Source organism: Mytilus californianus, unplaced genomic scaffold, assembly GCF_021869535.1.
Source record: "Mytilus californianus isolate M0D057914Y unplaced genomic scaffold, xbMytCali1.0.p SCAF_1, whole genome shotgun sequence".
In the NCBI taxonomy this organism is placed as follows: domain Eukaryota; kingdom Metazoa; phylum Mollusca; class Bivalvia; order Mytilida; family Mytilidae; genus Mytilus; species Mytilus californianus.
Window position 1 is genome coordinate 113,253,173 of NW_026262581.1, and position 20,143 is coordinate 113,273,315.

Below are 20,143 nucleotides of genomic sequence, written 5' to 3' on the forward strand. Positions count from 1 at the left end.
GACACTTTTGATGATTTATGAAGTGGAAAATTGTGTTTGTTGAACACACATTGTGTTTGTTGAACACACACTATCTGAGACAAATTAAAATTTCATTAAATTTGTTTAAAGTTATTAGATTAGGTTTACTAGATTATGAGATAGCAACAAAAGAGAAAGTTAAATTTATTTATCTTCAAGAATCTGAATATTTGGGCTCTGCTCACAGTTTTTATACGCCTGTTTACGGGACGTATTATGGTACAAAAATGTATACCGTTGTCCCTCCGTCGTCAACATGTCGGACATTAACTCAAAAACGCTTTAACCAATTTGCATAAAACTTTGGTGAATTGTTTATATCTATTGACATGAGCTCCTTTTTGTTTTTTATAAATTTTAGATTTTACGTTTCCGAGTAATGGGGTTTTATTGTCGAGCCTGCGACTTTTGTCGCAGAAAGCTCGACATAGGGATAGTGATCCGGCGGCGGCGGCGTTAGCTAACTTCTTTAAAGCTTTATATTTTAGAAGGTGGAAGACCTGGATGCTTCATACTTTGTATATGGATGCCTCATGTTACGAAGTTTCCGTCAGTCACATGTCCAATGTCCTTGACCTCATTTTCATTGTTCAGTGACTACTTGAAAAAAAAGTTAACATTTTTTGTAATGTTAAATTCTCTCTTATTATAAGTAGTAGGATAACTATATTTGGTATGTGCTTACCTTGCAAGGTCCTCATGCCCGTCAGACAGTATTTACTTGACCTCGACCTCATTTCATGGATCAGTGAACAAGGTTAAGTTTTGGTGGTCAAGTCCATATCTCAGATACTATAAGCAATAGGTTTAGTATATTCGGTGTATGGAAGGACTGTAAGGTGTACATGTCCAACTGGCAGGTGTCATCTGACCTTGACCTCATTTTCATGGTTCAGTGGTTATAGTTAAGTTTTTGTGTTTTGGTCTGTTTTTCTTATACTGTATGCAATAGGTCTACTATATTTGGTGTATGGAATGATTGTAAGGTGTACATGTCTAGCTGGCAGGTGTCATCTGACCTTGACCTCGTTTTCATGGTTCAGTGGTCAAAGTTAAGTTTTTGAGTTTTGGTCTTTTTTTCTAATACTATATGCCATAGGTCAACTATATTTGGTGTATGGAAATATTTTATGATCTATATGTTAGTCACGCAGGTTTTGTATGACCTTGACCTCATTTTCACGGTTCATTGATCAGTGTTAAGTTTTTGTGTTTTGGTCTGTTTTTCTTAAACTATAAGCAATAGGTCAACTATATTTGTTATATACAAGAATTGTTAACTGTACATGTCTGCCTGGCACGGTTCATCTGACCTTGACCTCATTTTCATGGTTCATTGGTCAATGTTTAGTTTTCTTGGTTAATGTTAAGTTTATGTGACAGTTGTAATAAAGCTTTATATTTAGGACTATCAACATAATATCAATAATTAGTAAAGAAGGCGAGACATTTCAGTGTGTGCACTCTTGTTAATTAAAAAAAGGGGGATTTTCCAATTTTCCGACAATAACTCAAGAATGCTTTCACCAACTTGCAAGAAATTGTGGTGAATTGTTTATATCTATTGACATGAGGTCCCTTTCGATTTTTATATAGTTTAGGTTTTACGTTTCCGAGTAACAGGGTTTTATTCATAAAAAAAGGGGGATTTTCCAGTTTTCGGACAAAAAATCAAAAATGCTTTCAGCAGTTTGTATGAAACTTAAGTGAATTGTTTATATCTTTTGATGTAAGCTTGGTTTAGAATTTTATAAATTTTACATTTTACATTTCTGAGTTATGGGGTTTTATTCATTAAAAAGGGGGGATTTTTCAGTTTTTGGACAATAACTCAAAAATGCTGTCAGCAATTCTCATGAAACTTTGCTGAATTATTTATATATATTGATGTAAGCTCACTTTACATTTTCATAAATTTCTAATATGACTTAGAATTAATTGAACTTTATTTGTTTATAGTCTGACAACAGATTTACTAAGTATTGCGCAACAGCACAGTGTATTGCACAACAGCAAGAAATCTTTAATTGAATATAAATTCAATTCATATAACCAAATTTCAAGTTCTTTTGACTACATTTATTCAGAAACCTATAATATGTCAAATATTTAATACAATCGAAATTCAGACCTGCTTGAATATTGTGTCCTTTTTTGCCCCAACTGTGCAGGGTTGGACCTCTGAGGGCGTATCCAGCTGCGCTCAGCGAAGCAGTTTATTCTTGTTTTCACTTGACTGTGATTGCCCATTATTGAACTGGAATCAGTTTACCCCAAATGACTTTCTAATCTCATGTCATTTTGTGACAAACTACTGTGAATTGAATGTCTTGTTTATAAGACTGTTACTAATATTAATTTCATTTCATAGCCTATTATTAAACACTTTTTTTCAGATTGTAATGAAAGACAATGAATCTCTAGGATATGGTATTATAGAATACAAAACATACCAAGAAGCTCAAAGGTCAAAGAATAAGTTGGATAATCACGAGGTTCAAGGCCAACCCATCAGATTAACATACTGCATTCCTGGGAAGCCAGGCATCTTTTTATGTTCAAAGATTGTCTCAAAATTTGTGAGTTTTGTCTTTTTTATTTACAAAAAGAAATTTAAATTACAACTGTATATGTTCATCCAAAAGACATATATAATTGTTTGTAATGAAAATAAAAGAGAAGATCTTTAAGATGCCTTCTTGATCACTATAAAGTGTTAACTTTTAAGTCACTGTAGAAGATTTCTGGCATTATCAAGACACAACACACAAAGACAGGAGTTCAAATTTGGGTTGTGAGTCATTACCGTTCTAGAGTTATGCCCCCTTTTAACTTGGAGAATTGCAAAGCTTGAGCGGGGGCATTTGTATCCTCAGACACATTCTTCATTTATTTTTATACGACCGCAAAAAATTTTTTGCGTCGTATAATGCTATGGTGTCGTTGTCGGCGTCGTCCGAAGACACATTTGGTTTCCGGACAATAACTTTAGTATAAGTGAATTGATCTGTAAGAAACTTAACCAGAAGGTTCAATACCACAAAAGAAAGGTTGGGATTGATTTTGGGGGTTATGGTACCAACAGTTTAGGAAATTAGGGGCCAAAAACAAGCATTTTTGTAGTTTCCGGACAATAACTTGTGTGTTAGTGTATAGATCTCTCAGAAATTGTAACACGAGGTTCCATATCACAAAGGGAAGGCTGGGATTGAGTTTGGGGGTAATTGCCCCAACGGTTCAGGAATTAGGGGTAAAAAAGGGGCCAAAAACAAGCATTTTTTCTAGTTTCCAGACAGTAACTTGTGTTTAAGTGTATGGATCTCTCTAAAATTGTACAAGGTTCCATTCCACAAAGGGAAGGCTGGGATTAATTTGGGGGTAATTACTCCAAGGGGGAGGGGGTTCAAAAAGTTTGGGGGGATTTTTTTTCCAATTTTTTGGGGGGGTTCATATTTTTTTTCTTCAAAATTTTTGAAATTTCAAATGATTGCACAGTATTGCACAGTAGCAAGACATCTCAATTGCACAGTATTGGGCAATAGCAAGAAATCTTCAATTGCACAGTATTGTGCAATAGCAAGAAATCTTCAATTGCACAGTATTGTGCAATAGCAAGAAATCTCTAATTGCACAGTATTGCCCAATAGCAAGAAATCTTCAATTGCACAGTATTCGCAATATCATAGTATTGAGCAACAACAAAGTATTGCGCAATAGCAAGAAATCTTCAATTGCACAGTATTACGCAATAGCAAGAAATCTTCAATTGCACAGTATTGCCCAATAGCAAGAAATCTTCAATTGCACAGTATTGCACAACAGCACAGTATTGTGCAATAGCAAGAAATCTTCAATTGCACAGTATTGTGCAATAGCAAGAAATCTTCAATTATACAGTATTGTGCTATAGCAGGAAATCTTCAATTGGTCGGTATTGAGCAATAGCAAGAAATCTTCAATTGCACAGTATTGCACAATAGCAAGAAATCTTAAATGCAGTAGCAAGAAATCTTCTTTTGAAAATAAATAAAATCTTTTAACCAATTTCAATGGGATTAATTTAAAGTCTTTAATTTTTGGGGGTTCTAACCTTGTATTACTTTTTTGGATATTCTGCCCCATTTTTTAATTGGTCTACATTGAGGTCAAAAGGGTCCAAAATTAAACTTTGTTTGATTTCATCAAAAACTGAATTATTGCGGCTGTATGATATGCTGAATCTTATTGCGCATTTAGATTTTTTATTTTGGGCCCTGTTTTCAAATTAGTCAATATTAAGGTTTGAAGGGTCTAAAATTAAACTTTGTTTGATTTCAACTAAAATTAAATTTTGATCACAATCCAAATTCAGACAGCATCAAGCTTGAATATTGTGTCCAAACTTGCCCCAACTGTTAAGGGTTAGACCTCTGCGGTCGTATCTGGCTGCGCTCAGCAAAGCATTTTATTTAATTGAGAATCAGGATTAAATATTATGATCTTACACCTGTATACAGGTCATTATTTTATGTCTTGAAGCAAATTTCATTGAAACTTGGTATCGACCGGATTGATTCTTCAAAAGAAAGACCTATCGTTCTGAAAGAAAATAACTCCTTACAAGTATATAAAATGAAATAATTTTAATAATTTTAAATTTATTTTGGTATGTGGTAGTTATTTTTTTTTTTTTTTCATTATTTAAGGAATGCATTGTAAAAATCAAGAAGAAAAGCAATTTAAAATTAACCTTTTTTCACTGGAATTTAGCATGCGTACCTACTTATTATGTAAACCGCAGGGTTTCAGCTATGATTTTGAGGCCTTAGTCACTTTTGCACTAGATGAAAATCAACCTTATTTTTGGTAACAGTAAGGGACCAATTACCGTTAAGTATATTACTAGCTATACATGTGCCTAAGTCCTTCAAGGAACAGGATCTTTGAAGGCCTTAGGCATGCTATAAATATAGGCAGTTATTGCTTGATTTGACTGATGTGATGCTTAAATATGAAGATTAGAACAAGGATCAGGAAATCTCAATTTCACTTCAGTTATTTTCTGCCTACATTCCTGATCAACAGAAGTTGGGTTCCTCTATTTTTTAAACCAGGAATCACAGCATAAATGAAATTGTAACAAATATTTCACTGCATAATCATTATCCCTGTAAAAACGTTTAAATTGATATTTGGAATTCATTTAAAAAAAGGGCACAGGGAATCATAAAAAGGGCATAGGGCATCAGTCGGGAAAGGGCAGCCCTGTGAAAACAATCAAGTTGGAACACTGATGTGGTATATCATATTGTTATTATGATTTATGTATTGTGTACATAAATGCAGGTACACACCATATGTTTTAAAATTATTTCCTAAATCTTTTACTGTGATTATTACAGGGTAGTTGTGATAGAACCGAACCACCGAAGAAAGGCTTGTTACCAGATCCTATTTTTATGAAAGATGATTTGTTGAAGACACCTTTAGTCAGACAACTCTGCAACCAGCAGCCTAATTGTATGTATCTAAATATGCTGTTTTGAATGTAAAAATATGTATTGGAATAAACTGGGATATTGTAGCTATACTCATATTTTGTTTATTTGGTGTTCAAGACATACAAGATGAAAGTGACATTATTAAACACACAGAAATAAAACAGTGAGAGGTAATACATGTAATTGATTTATATGAATATGAATCAGACATATTCATAATTATTCCATCTGGTAATTTGTTTCATTTATGCTGGTAATTGTCAGTTTAGCAGACTATATGTATAATAAAAAAATAAAATAGATTCATGTACACTACATTTTAGGAAAAGCACTGAAACAAGATATACTCATAGAGCATAGAGTTACCCAATTCGAACTTTTCAGAAGAACCAGAGAGTTGTCAAGACGAGTCCCAAAATTATCATGACCATTTCAGTGTACTTTTTTGTATTGTGGAGATTATAAAACTTGTGTTCTTGTTTTGTAGTAATGAGTTGTTTCTTGTTTTGTAGTAATGAGTTGTTTCTTGTTTTGTAGTAATGAGTTGTTTCTTGTTTTGTAGTAATGAGTTGTTTCTTGTTTTGTAGTAATGAGTTGTTTCTTGTTTTGTAGTAATTAGTTGTTTTAAACAAGCATTAACACAGATACAACAGACGTACATGAATCAAGTAACCAGTTCTGCAAAACCAGGTAAATATTAAATTCTTCTGTATTTAAGTGTTGGGATGTCACAGAATAGAAGTTCCTTCATAATATAAGTTCCAAATGGAAACAATATTCTGGAATATTATTTCCACTGGAATAAATATTACAGTAAATGTTCCTAACAGAATAAATTGTATAGAATATTTGTTCCAATAGGAACAGATATTATGACATTGTTTATAACAAAGTTTCCAGTGGAACTTCTGTTAGGCGGAACAAATATACGTTGACAGGGTCGGCAAATTCTGATGAATATCATTTATCTGTCAAGTGCCTAAATATGTGCAATCAGGTAAACATCAAAGTACTTTACCTCTTCTCTTCTTTTTTTTTAGCTCTGCTGGTCTAAAGAGCCATTCTGATTTTTAGTGTTTGATTTTAGTTCATCTGCTTGTCTTGAAAAATTGCAAGAATTTTGTACTCTAAAACAACTTTGCTGATGGAGATTATTCTTAATTAAAATCATTTTAAGTGGTTATACTTTATAATATGACTTAATTAATTGCAGAAGAACAATAGTCACATGATTGAAAATAGAAAGGTAAGCGGGAAAGGAGTGTTAAAATTAGAACCAATACAAAAAACATTTCACAGCTTCATAGAAAATGTTTCTCTCATGCAAAATGACAAAATTATGCATGAATGAAAATAATATGGTCATATAAAATTTCCATCAGAAATTCAAGATTGCTGTCATATTTTAACATATAGCCACATTGAATTGATACATACATTTCTGTATTTTGAAGGTTTTGTAGGTTACATTTGTAGTTTAACTGAATCTATTGTAAAAATGCATGTGATGACCAGTATAAGTCCTTAACAACTAGAATCTTAACTTCAAAATTAATTAATTGCCCCAATATGCATCTGTATTATAATGATTTCTTGTCAACAAATTGTGAAACTAAGAAGACAATTAAAGACAGCTATTCTTATTTAGTTCTTCGCCAGATATTTTGTTAGATATTATGTTTGATCCTTTTATATTTTGCAGGGTTGCTGGGACCTGCACCTTCTGTTCAACTGAATCCATTGATCAACCCTAGCATGCAGCTAGGACTTATAGTCTTACTGGCATTACAGTTACAGTCAAAGTCTCAAAATAAGGTATATTATTTAGGTTGCAGTTGAGATGTCACATTTATCTGAATATATCTATATATAAATTGTAATATGTATAATTTGATATTTGAAAAAAAAACAACGTGTCTTGATTTAATGCTTATGAACAATTGGTTTTTTATTCTGTTTGCAGATATTGAGTCCACTGGATTTGTTTGGTTTGGTTTTGAATCAACATACTAAACAGGTATTTTATACATCCTAAAAAATAAAAATATTTATTCTCTCATGGAAATGGCATGTTATTGTTTTTTTGCATGAAGAGATATTTCTAGTATCACACTGCAGAGTGTAATACAAAAAAATGGGTTTACTTGATTGACTTATCCAGCATCATGCAACAAGATTGCTACATTTTCATTGGCTATTCCTCAGGTGATCGATGATTTTTAAAGGTCAATACAATGAACATATCCTCCATGGCAAAGGAGATATGTGATTTCTTCAATAATGTACAAAACACTAACACTTTTAACCTGAAAATCTTCCTTTTGTGAAATTTCAGTACATTCTGAAGTGTACTTGTGAACTGAAATTTCACAAAAGGAAGATTTTCAGGTTAAAAGTGTTAAAGTTTGAAATCATAATAGGACATATGATGTCATACTGTTATGTGTAAAAGAGTAGATCAGCAAGTCACAAAATTTGCTTTTTAACACAAAGAGAATGTTTACCATACAAGAAATAGGTTATCTGATTTCAACTCTTGTTATGTGATTTAAATAGTAATATTGAACTCGCCAGATCTTGTTTATTTTTAAACTGAATTTAAACAAATGGAGTTAATAACAAGGAATTTCCAATTCTAACTCTGACATTATGAAACCTATAATTAATCAAATTATTTTTATCATGATTTGATATAGTCTGTATTTTTATTTTGGGTTCACGTCGTCTTCCGAAGACATTTGGTTTCCAGACAATAACTTTAGTATAAGTATAAAGAAATCTATGAAATTTAAACACAAGGTTAATAACCACAAAAGGAAGGCTGGGTTTGATTTTGGGGGTTATGGTCCTAACAGTTTAGGAATTAGGGGCCAAAAAAGGGCCCAAATAAGCATTTTTCTAGTTTCGAAACAATAACTTGTGGAACGGTGTATGAATCTCTCTGAAATTATACCTCAAGTTTCCATACCACAAATGGATGGTTAGGATTGACTTTGGGGGGTTATGGCTCAAACTGTTAAGGAATTAGGGGGAAAAAAGGGGGAAAAACAAAGGTTTCCTGGTTAATGGACAATTTAAAAGCAGTGTAAGGGAGGTAATCCAAACACATTTAAAGTACAATGTTGTGTATGTTTGGATTACCTCCCTTACACTGCTTTTAAATTATGTATAAAGAAATTTTGTATTATCTTGAGGTGATTAGCTGTCAATTTATTCTTAGAAGTTACTATTAAAGGAATATTAATTTTAGCAATGATTATGTATGTCATTTTCTATTTTAAGACTTTTATGATGTATTTAAATTGGTTATTATGGTTGCAAACTCCATTGGAAATTTGAATTGAGATTATGACCATATCTTGAGGGAAAGAATTTTTTTTTTTTGGAAAAGGGGGAGGGGGAGGTGAAAAAAAAATTAGCAGGGGGGAGGGGGGTAAAAAAGAAATTAAGGGGGGCAATTTTTTTTTCATTTCAGATTTCAGAAATTAAAAAGAAAATTTCTTCAAACATTATTTTTTTTTGCAAAAAAAGGGGGAGGGGGGTCAATACGCAACAGCATAGTGTATTTCACAAAAGCAAAAAAAAGGGGGGGTAAATTTTGCGGTCGTATCCAGCTGCGTTCAGCAAAGCATTTTATTATTTACTGAGATCAAAATCTATGTACTAATCTTAAAAGACATTACATGTATTAGGATGAGTAATATGAGGGCCAGTTTAAACATAAAGAGTCCAGGCTGTAAATTGTCAATTAATAAATATTGGTTCTTGAAATCTGACTTTTGGATAGTTGATTAGATGTAAACATGGTAAAAAAAAATGACAACTTTGATGTCGGTAAAGCTTCTGATTTCATTGAGATATGAAAGTTATTTAGTAAATAACTAGTATAAAACATTATTCTTTATATTTAAAAGAATAGTATGGTTTGCTGAAATTTTCACAAAATCCATATTTTCCAGAAAAAAATATAGGTATGAGGGAAGATAGTGGAAAGAGACTTTATTCTCATATCCACCACATATGCATGTGATATGAGGGAAGATAGTGGAAAGAGACTTTATTCTCATATCCACCACATATGCATATGATATGAGGGAAGATAGTGGAAAGAGACTTTATTCTCATATCCACCACATATGCATGTGATATGAGGAAAGATAGTGGAAAGAGACTTTATTCTCATATTCACCACATATGCATGTGATATGAGGAAAGATAGTGGAAAGAGACTTTATTCTCATATCCACCACATATTCATGTGAGTATTTAAGAAAAGCTAGGAAAATATTGTTTCTACATGTACATAATTGTTCATTCCTTTTTGTTTAATGTCCCAAATAAAACTTTTCCATAATAACCTAATGTTCTATGAATAATTACAGGATGGACAGTCATCTATTCTTGGAGACCCTTTAGCAATCCAGGCCAGTGTTGTTCTTAAAAATTTAACTAGTCAGATATCAACAGTACAACCTTTGACCTCTAATCCGCCTGTCAATCAGAATCTTCAACAAAACAACGAACATAATTCCTCACTACTTCAGTCTTTGGCATTAAACTTAAAAAACGTTAACATGAATATGTTGATAAACTTAGGACAGTTAGCTTCATCTATACAGACTTCATCTGGTTTGTTAGGGAGTGGACCACCCCAACCGTTAATGAATGACCAGTCCATTGTTAAAAATGCAAAAGTAACAGAACAGAAAGCCAAGCCAAAAAGTTTATTGGAAATAGATATGTCTAATTACCAACATAGTATGTATCCAGTTCAAGATCGGATGAAAAGTTCTGTGAAAGAAAACATTCCATATAATAGAGGACCAGCTTTACAACAAGAAGGTGTCTACAGTGCAAATCCGGCTATAAATAGTAACATGCAGTTTAATAGACAAAATTCTGATATGCATTTAGATCAGTATGGAAACTTCACAGCACAAAATGGAAGTAGACATTATCCTGCAGCTTATGACCAGATTAACAAATCTGCTTCCTTGTCAAATGTGAACCAAGGTTCATCACATTCATCACAGTATGTAGACAATGCCATTAAGATCAAACCTTTAATGACAGATATGTCTAGATCTCATCTCTATCATGAAAATGTGTCTCAGAACAGAATTGCCCAAGTATATAATGGAAACTCAAAACAAGGTCATGATGAACCTGATGGTTTGATGCCTCCTCCTGCCTTCACAAATATGATACCCCAGCCTCCACAAACAGAAACTACATCTACATACCAAAATAGGGTAAGTCTGTGGATGGCTAACTGCAACATTTTTATGTTAAAATGGATATAATTAAATCTTTCTGTATAAATGTTTCCCTTTGCCTTCCATTTTAGTTTTAGAGCGTGCCTACATATTATCATGAGAGTGTCTGTTTAATATTGTTGGCAATACAATATAACAGTTCAATGTCTAATGGTATTTGATATGAATGGTAAGGATTTTAGTATTTGATATACTGTGCTTTACTTCTACTTTGGAAGGTAGAAAATTAGCTTTAAATTAAGATTTTGTTAGTCATTGAGATTAATATTGATAAACAGACAAGCAACAAAATGTACAAAATGCAGAAATCATAAGCACTGAAAGCATTTACTTTCAGAATCATAAGGAGGGAACATAACAACAAAGCATGTACATTCAGAAATCATAAGCAGGGAACATAACAACAAAGCATTTACATTCAGAATCTTAAGCAGAGAACATAACAACAAAGCATTTACATTCAGAAATCATAAGCAGGGAACATAACAACAAAGCATTTACATTCAGAATCTTAAGCAGAGAACATAACAACAAAGCATGTACATTCAGAATCATGAGCAGGGAACATAACAAAGCATTTACATTCAGAAATCATAAGCAGGGAACACAACAACAAAGCATTTACATTCAGAAATCATAAGCAGAGAACATAACAACAAAGCACTTACATTCAGAATCATAAGCAGAGAACATAACTACAAAGCACTTACATTCAGAAATCATAAGCAGGGAACATTACAACAAAGCACTTACATTCAGAATCATAAGCAGAGAACACAACAACAAAGCACTTACATTCAGAAATCATAAGCAGGGAACATTACAACAAAGCATGTACATTCAGAAATCATAAGCAGAGAACACAACAACAAAACACTTACATTCAGAAATCATAAGCAGGAAACATAACAACAAAGCACTTACATTCAGAATCATAAGCAGGAAACATAACAACAAAGCACTTACATTCAGAATCATAAGCAGGAAACATAACAACAAAGCACTTACATTTAGAAATGAGAGTAATAAATGTTCATTGGCTACCATCTTATCAAACCAATCTACCTGATTAATATTCATTCAGATGTTTATCTTGTTCCAGAGTTCTATCTGCTTAATGCTAATACATGTAGTCCTCTAGCAGTGAGTTTAGTTAAACTGATATGATTGTTATTATACCCTATTTTGTAATTATTTTTAAATCCTTGTTATGACTATCATTAAAAAAAAAAAAAAAACGGTTTGGAAATAGTTTCTGACTTTATTTTCACTTTGCTCTTTCAAATTGTCCCAATTTCATACTAAATGAATTAGAAATACTGAAATAAATGATACCAGAATGACCTGTGGAGGTTGATTACTTGCTTCATTATCTTAGATTGAAAACCTGCCTCAGCAAGCCACCAAAATTCCCTTCTTTTTGCTCACAAGTTACAATATTTCTCAACTAAAGAAAGTGTAAATTTTAACATATTCACCAAGGCTTGCATGTTGAATTTATCTATTTTGAAGTTAAAAAATTTGTAACCTTCTTGAAATAGAAAGAATTTCTATTTATGACTGTAATTTAATATAAATCTTTTTTTGAGGAAAAAAAAGTTTCCAAATTAAATCAAACTTAAATAATCATTTAAGATATACACCTGTATCTATGCCATGTCCATTTACTCCAACTTTATTTTCCGAAGTATACACATACATCTTCACTTTGAAACATGTTTTACTTCTTCAAACCATTTATAAACAAAAAAGACTACAATGTTGAAATTTACTTTGGTATGAAGAAAAGAGATGTAAGGTAAACATTACTGAGACAGCAACCTAACAAAAATAAGACAAAAATTATATCTGATGTTTATTTTTACACAGGCATCCAGGACGTATGGTGATATGATTGATCAATACATGACCAACCAACCAAATGCACATCAGTCTCTACTGACCGGAACATCGTACCATGATGACTTGTTAATGTCTGGTACCAAAAGAAGCAGGTCTCAAGCTAGTTCTATCAGTGATTTCTCAGACACGTACACTGATCCATCATCATTGTATGAACAGTCCTACAGATCAAATGACTCCATGTATTCTGATGGGGGCTACTCTACAAGTGGATATTGTACGCCTATCGGTGTGAAAGATGATGGTTTATTGGTAGGTATTAGAGAAATTGATTATTTGTGAAACGTACCAGAGGCCATAGTAAATACATACTAGCCTGTCAACACTAAGGTGTGAGTTCTCACCCCACAATGTGGCAGTTGCTCAAATCCAATCTTAATTGACTAGGATTATCAGTTTTCCTGTCAACGTTGGTGGTTCTCACCGTGCACTACAGCTTCCTCCAAATAGCCAATAGTGCTGGAAGTGGCATTAGACACCCATAAATCAATCAGTTGATCAGAAATAGTAACACTAAATTATTTGATTTAGATCATCATGCTTTATAGGTGTTTTTTTAAAATCAATGTAATTACACTTTTCTGTCATTATTCCATCATTTGAAACTAAAATTTACACCAAAATAATCTTTAGGATTATAAAATGGGTGCATGTGTAAGATTGGTATTTATTATAGAATGAAGACAAAAGGTATAGTACGTTATTTTTTTTTAAAAAGTACCAGACAAGAAATTTTATTAAAAGAACTATTTCTAGGAATTAACAGGGATCTATGTACAAGTGAGATAATGTATTTCAATTTGACTTGGATTAATTTTTATGTGAAATGCATGTATGAGTATGCATAATAATCCACTCTTAAATTATCTTGTAGAAAACTCCAGTAGGACAGAAGAGGAGTTACAGCCATCTCCTTCCTCCTCCAGAGGCGAGTCCTGAGGGAGATTTCATTGGCCAGCATTCACAAGGTATCGGAGGACATTATGCTGAGTCATACAGAAAACGTCCACGACTAGATAGAGAGGATCTTAAACTTAGATACTGATTTTTTTTGTACTCAAAAATGGATTAAGAACATTTTAAAATTTACAAATGAATGAAGAATAGATTATTTTTAAAGGATAATAGATCAGTTCTTTTATAAAAGAAGAAATGAATTTTACATTATTGAAGAAAATAGTAAATGTAAAGAATTCTCATTACCTTTTTTTGTGCCATATATTTTGGAAATTACAATTTACGGTAACATGAAAAATTCATGCTATGTCAAATTTCAGGGTAAAATTATTTTGTAATTGCAAAAAAATGTGAATCATTTTATTATGATTAAATTCATAAACTAGTTTTACATATAGGGGTAATATTTATTTTTTTCTACATTTTCGTGGGTATGGGGACAATTAAATCTTGCCATATAATATGGAGAATTCTACATTTTTTTATCACATACATTAAACTTAGGATGTTCCCCATCATTTGTTGTTAGCTTTCTACAATATTTCCCTCTTGTCTCATTTTTGTAATGAAAGTAATAGTTTATGTTATAGAATTTAAGAGATGCTTCCTTTTTTTGCATCTGATTAAGGATTATGTAAAAGTTTTCAATATAAATATCAAAATGATTAACTAAAATGTTGATTTAACGTTGGACAAAGAAAACTTATTGATAGAAAAGAGGAGGGAGCATTTTGGTTATTGATAATATTAAAGAAAAATAGGAGTTTCACATTTTCTAAAAAGTATATTCTTGGTTCATATAAGTTTACTTTTCATTAAAATGAATGTTTATATTTTCATTTGTATATAACCATGTTATGTATTGACACAATATCTACCCTGAGACTCTGAAAGGTTTAGTTTTGAATATGGTTTTTAAGTATTCAGAATAATTATTGCCATATTAGACTGTAAAGGATCTAAATTCAATTATGTGTAATTTTTACAGGATGATATATGGATACTGCTAATATTTGAGAAAAAAACACAGTGATGCTATTTTATTTCTTTCAATGGTGGGTTATTTTAAGATATTCATGTTTTAGTGACAGTTTTGTTGTTTTTTTTAATTTAAAATTGTATATAATGGAAGTGTATCCCTTTGTATTATTTTCTTTTCTGTTCTTCTCTCACTTTCTTTCTAATTGATATTTTGTGAGACAAATTCAGTTGTACATATTTTTAGATGTCTCTTATTTTTTTTTAAATAGTTTGCAATCCATTTATTGTTTATTTACTTAGTATTGTTATCATTGCATATAAGAAATTTAATAACACTTTCTGAAGAAGAAAATTGCAGAAATCATTAAATAGTCACTTTGCCTGTTCATTCAGCCATCAAAAATAAAGCAAAAAGATTTAAAAATGAAAATTTTAGTAAACTTGCTAGGTACCCCTTTTTGCTGTTACTATAAAACATGTAAGTATATTATTACTGGGATTCAAATATTTTTGTTGGTACCAATTTTCGTAGATTGAGGAGAAGTTTAATATTCCTGGTAACTTAAATACCTGACAAGTTTACAGAAAACTTATATATTGTTGAACCTTTACCCAAGAAATCCATGATATCCCCACAAACAGTAATGAGTCTACAAAAATCAAAATTGCTTTAATTAACATAAGTAAAAAACCCTTAGGCTTGGGGAATTTCTAATATATTCTACAATAAAACAATAAAATACTGTTAAATTTAAAAGTTTAGTAGGGTAAGTTAAAAGTGGCTTCTTACCACAGAGTGCTTCTCTACATAGAGATTTTTTATAGACCAAAAAATTAAAATATTTATGAATAAAAAATCATGTTCTCCATATCAGAAATGTTATTGGTTATATTTTCATATTTTTGAATATTTAAACATGGAGAACATGTTCAGGGAGTATGCACACTGAATTAAAGAATACTCTTGAAACATATTCTTGCTTTAATAATTGAAATGATTGTGTCAGGAAGGGGAGGTAACTCATAAAATTATTGCAATGCATTAAACAGCATTAAAAAGGATAACCCAATGCTGTAAAGAAAATTTGTATGATAACTAAATTTTGTTTTCTGTATATATTATGAAAATCATAAATCATTTTATGTGGTTGTATGTTGTGATTTTTACATTTGGAATTACAAAAAGAGGGAAAACTGTATTTTTCAGATGATAATTCAGTTATTTTGATACAAATATGGTTTTTCAAAAATCACTGTTGTAAACAGTTCTGGTCAGAAGAGATTTATTTTAGTCATCACTCAGTATATTCAGTAAATTATATACAAGAATCACGAATTGATGTATTATGTCTGACAATCACTTAACTGGTGATCATCATGTGTCATTCTCCTATCCTGTATATGTTTGATGAAACGTTCACTAGTATTGAATATTTTTAGACATTGCCCATTGTCAAGGTTTATTTGTAATTTGGTATTAATATCAAAGGTCTTATGGTAAAGTTATCTTTATATAGCTTGTTAAGTTACCAATATTGTTATGTTGAGCATTTCTAATGACTTATTTGTCACAATCAGTGCTGTAAAAATATGTTTTATCTGTAAATTTGTTCTTATTTATCTAATACTGTCTTATTATGAGTTTGAGGGAGAATTATTTAGTGCTCCCTGCCTTTAGTGCTTGCCAAATATTTTAGAATTCATACATTTTCACAAAACTTCTGTTGTTTTTTCCATTAACTGGCAATTTGATGAGGTTTCACTTTCATCTAAATTCCTTTATTAAGATTTATAATCCCCTTACAAACATTTGTTCAAAGAAATCATAATGAATGAAATGGTGCATGTGAATTTAAATTGTACTCAAAGTTTTGGCTTCTTAAATTATTACACTAATAATGCATACATTGTTAAAATTTTATTTTTTGTTTTGTATTAGTCATCCCTTCATAAACAAAACATCTCTAATTTAATCTAATTCAGATTTTATTTTCTGATTTTTTTTTTGTCATGAAGACCTAAATAATAAATTTAGACATTGCTTTTTATTTTCTTCTCACTGTTGGACTCGCCATGGAAAGATAGTTGACTCCCTGGTTTGAGTGAAACTTGCCAGAGACAAAAGTCTTTACAGAGAACCATAGATTTTTCTATGATTTTTAAGTGTTCAATGTACTTTTTTGTAGATTTTTTTGTCGGGAAAACTTTATTTGTGAGGCCTCTATTTTTTTATGAAAATAACTTCTAAAGAAAATGCAAATTTTTAAAGGTATTTTTTTAAGCATAGATTAAAATCACAGACACAGCACTTTCATATTTGTCCAGTGAGCCACCATATGTACTTTTTCACACATTTTTCAAAGTAAAAAGATTCATTTAAGAATATGTGTTATACATAAATCTAACTTTGTTACAACAGAATTGTTACTCTCTGTTACCTGATTTTTCAATCAGTTTTAATGTTAAGATAGTTTTATATAATGATTTTAATTAGATTTGTGTTTTACATATTTTAATTAGAATTGTTGTTATTTCTATTAGACAAAAGTCAAAACTGATTATAAACATTTAATATAAAAGATACTATGTTTTAAATGGGCTTTATTTAGATAGCTTACTGTTGTTCACTTTCAGCAAAATAATTTATTATGCTGTATAGCATATTAGTTTTTGCAGCCAAGTAAACACAACATACCGAATAATACATATTGAAGTGTCAATTTTTGTCCAAACTAATTACTGTAAATTCACAAATTTTTATTGCATTTCTTAATGTGATTGTTGAACAATGGACAAACATGCCAGATTAGTTATTACAATTTTTGCTGCATACAAATAAGGTTATCAAAATTTGAAACACAAGTTTTCAATTTTTGCCAAACCTATCATGTCCGAATTTTAACAATAATAAAAACATTGCAAAAATTTCAGAATTTACAGTACTTGAAAAATTGTACATGATATAGGATAAAAACAGAATCGTTTATGTATAAGCCTGTTCCTTTCATGATTATGGAAGACACAGTGCATCTCCAAAGACAGGTTAAAGTTTATTGTTTATTGTCTTAACATTAAGAAATTTACCATTTTACAATACTTTCTTAAATTGTCCATTAATAAATTTTGAAATAATAAGAAACTAAGGTTTCAACTCCCTCAAGCAAAGTTGACATTAGATGGATTTTGCTATTTTTTTAGGTCCTTTTTGGTCATATAGCTCTTCAATTGTTTCGGTTCTTATACATCCTTGGCTTTCAAATATTGGGCTTTGAGTGTTTCTGATAAAAGTCGATCCAGAAAAGTGCTTGGAACGATGATTTTTTAACATGTTGTTTTCATTTTTTTTTATATAAGCATGGTTTATCAAATTGTGTGATATATTATACTAATAATAAAAGATAGTCTATCATTAGAACCCTATTTTTGGTACTCATTACAGTCGAACCTCGTTGTGTCGAACTCGGCTGTGTCGAAAACTCGGATGAGTCGAAGTAATTTCTTGGTCCCAGTAACATTCTCGTTTGATCAATGCATAATAACCTCTGATGAGTCGAACTCGGTTGATTCGAATACTCGGATATGTCGAGTAAATTTTATAGTCCCGTCGATATAAGATTAATGTAAATTGACCCCGATGTCTCAAAGTTCGAAAGTAAGAATTTTCCAAAGATACAGACCTATTAAATGATAAAAACTCAAATCGGATGTATTTCTTATGTAACCTAATCATTTTCAAAAGAGATTAAAGCTAAGTAAACATGCTTGTTTGTATAACAGTTAAATTGACATGTTTATGGTTGCCGGTAATTAACACCTTTGTTGATTGTTCAAGCGGAACTTAAGTGTGTTGAACATATTTTACATGAGATAAAAACAAAACGAATTTAAATGACACTAGCCGAGATTAAATCAATCGTTAGAATTAAGACTCATTAATTACAATAAATAAAGGTTTAAGACAATTATGATTAATTCATGATAATTTAATGTACAGCAGACACCCTCATCAGAGACCGTTCAGAACTAATTTCGTTCCGCGAATGATTTCATAATTTATAGTGACTGACCTTTATTTATAAATATTTGTGTAGACTATTGATTTTATTTGGGCATGATTTGTATCTGTTCTTGTGTGTTTGATTATTATGAAGGACCAACAATGGCGATTGCATACACAATTATAAAGTGTGTCATATCGAAAAAAGGCACAGTGTTCAAAGTATCTAGTTTACGCAAATCTCATACCGTATTTCTACGACACACTCGACCTCGGATGAGTCGAACCTCGGATGAGTCGAATACTTTGGTTCGGTCCCTTCGACTTCGACATAACGAGGTTCGACTGTATTTAACAATGTCTAAAGAGGAAAATTCTTTGTTTGTTATTTTCTTAAATAGCTAAAAAAGTTATTTCAGGAATAATCATTATGAGTTACAAGGTTAACTCATTTAATGTAAACAAACTAATTATTTTGAGCGATTCATTTTCACCACTTTCGGGAGTAGAAAATAACATGAGTATATATGTCAAACTTTGATCTTCTCATATGAATACATTAACAAAGTTAGAAATTGTGAAATCAGCTAGAAAAGGTCTAAACAAATTTGTTTTTATATCAAATTTAGAGTTACTGATTACTCAATGGTAAGAGTTTATTATTAAACAACATTAAAAAAAATAGTTAGTTCTAATACATAAAAGATTTTTTATCTTATAAAATTTGATGATCTTTGCCAAATAGTTTAGTTTAGACAACAGTCTATTTCTATTGAGATTTCAAATCAGATAAGTTTTGAAACAATAAGAAGAAATTAATGAGCTTTAGTATATTTGGATTTTCAAAATGTTATTTTTAGAGAACATAAAAAAAAATAAAGGAATTGCCCAAAATAGTGAAAGGTCTACTGATCTGCCTAAAACTTCACAATTTTTGTTGTCATATTCTTGGAGAAACTAAATCATGACAATTTAAAAAAAGAAATTGAAATTGACATAATTTCATTTTACTAGGGAAATTGAAGATACTTCAGGAATATATATTTACTTCACATAACTTTGAGAATACTATGGTAAAAATATATGTGTATGTTATTTTATATTTCACATACTACAATGTTATTTTTTATTGTTTCAAAGGTCTAATGTAACCATGTAATAAAGGTTGTGAAATATAAATACTCCTTGTTAACAGGTCATAAAATTGTGTCAATAGTTTTCTATAAATCCAACTTTGTCATTGTTTTATCTATATGCAGATAATATAATTTCCACATCACACATAGACCTCTATAATTTCACTCCAACCAGTGCTAGGGGCCAGCTTGAGTTTATAATGCAGTGACATTTTACTCTCTTGTGTTGAAGGTGTCACTGTGCCTTTTAGATTAATAGCAATAAGATATGTATCTTTGCTTTTGACTTTGTCAAGTATGTTTAGAGACTTTGTGACATGACTGAATACAGAAAATCCCTTCTTTTCTATTAAACAATACCTCCTCTTTGACAAGTTTCATCTGACCTTGAGC

At 31.0% G+C, this 20,143-nt stretch overlaps 1 protein-coding gene across 1 annotated transcript in view; it reads left to right on the forward strand.

Annotated features, from left to right (window-relative positions):
* Positions 1-19,895, forward strand: part of LOC127730864 (uncharacterized) — a 32,451-nt gene extending 12,556 nt beyond the window's left edge. The window contains exons 5-12 of the mRNA XM_052239478.1: positions 2,418-2,600; positions 5,403-5,520; positions 6,114-6,191; positions 7,204-7,316; positions 7,465-7,518; positions 9,884-10,753; positions 12,647-12,931; positions 13,554-19,895. Of these exons, the coding sequence (XP_052095438.1) occupies positions 2,418-2,600; positions 5,403-5,520; positions 6,114-6,191; positions 7,204-7,316; positions 7,465-7,518; positions 9,884-10,753; positions 12,647-12,931; positions 13,554-13,724 (1,872 nt within the window). The 3' untranslated portion in view covers positions 13,725-19,895. The remainder of the gene's footprint in view (positions 1-2,417; positions 2,601-5,402; positions 5,521-6,113; positions 6,192-7,203; positions 7,317-7,464; positions 7,519-9,883; positions 10,754-12,646; positions 12,932-13,553) is intronic.
* Positions 19,896-20,143: the final 248 nt, after the last annotated feature.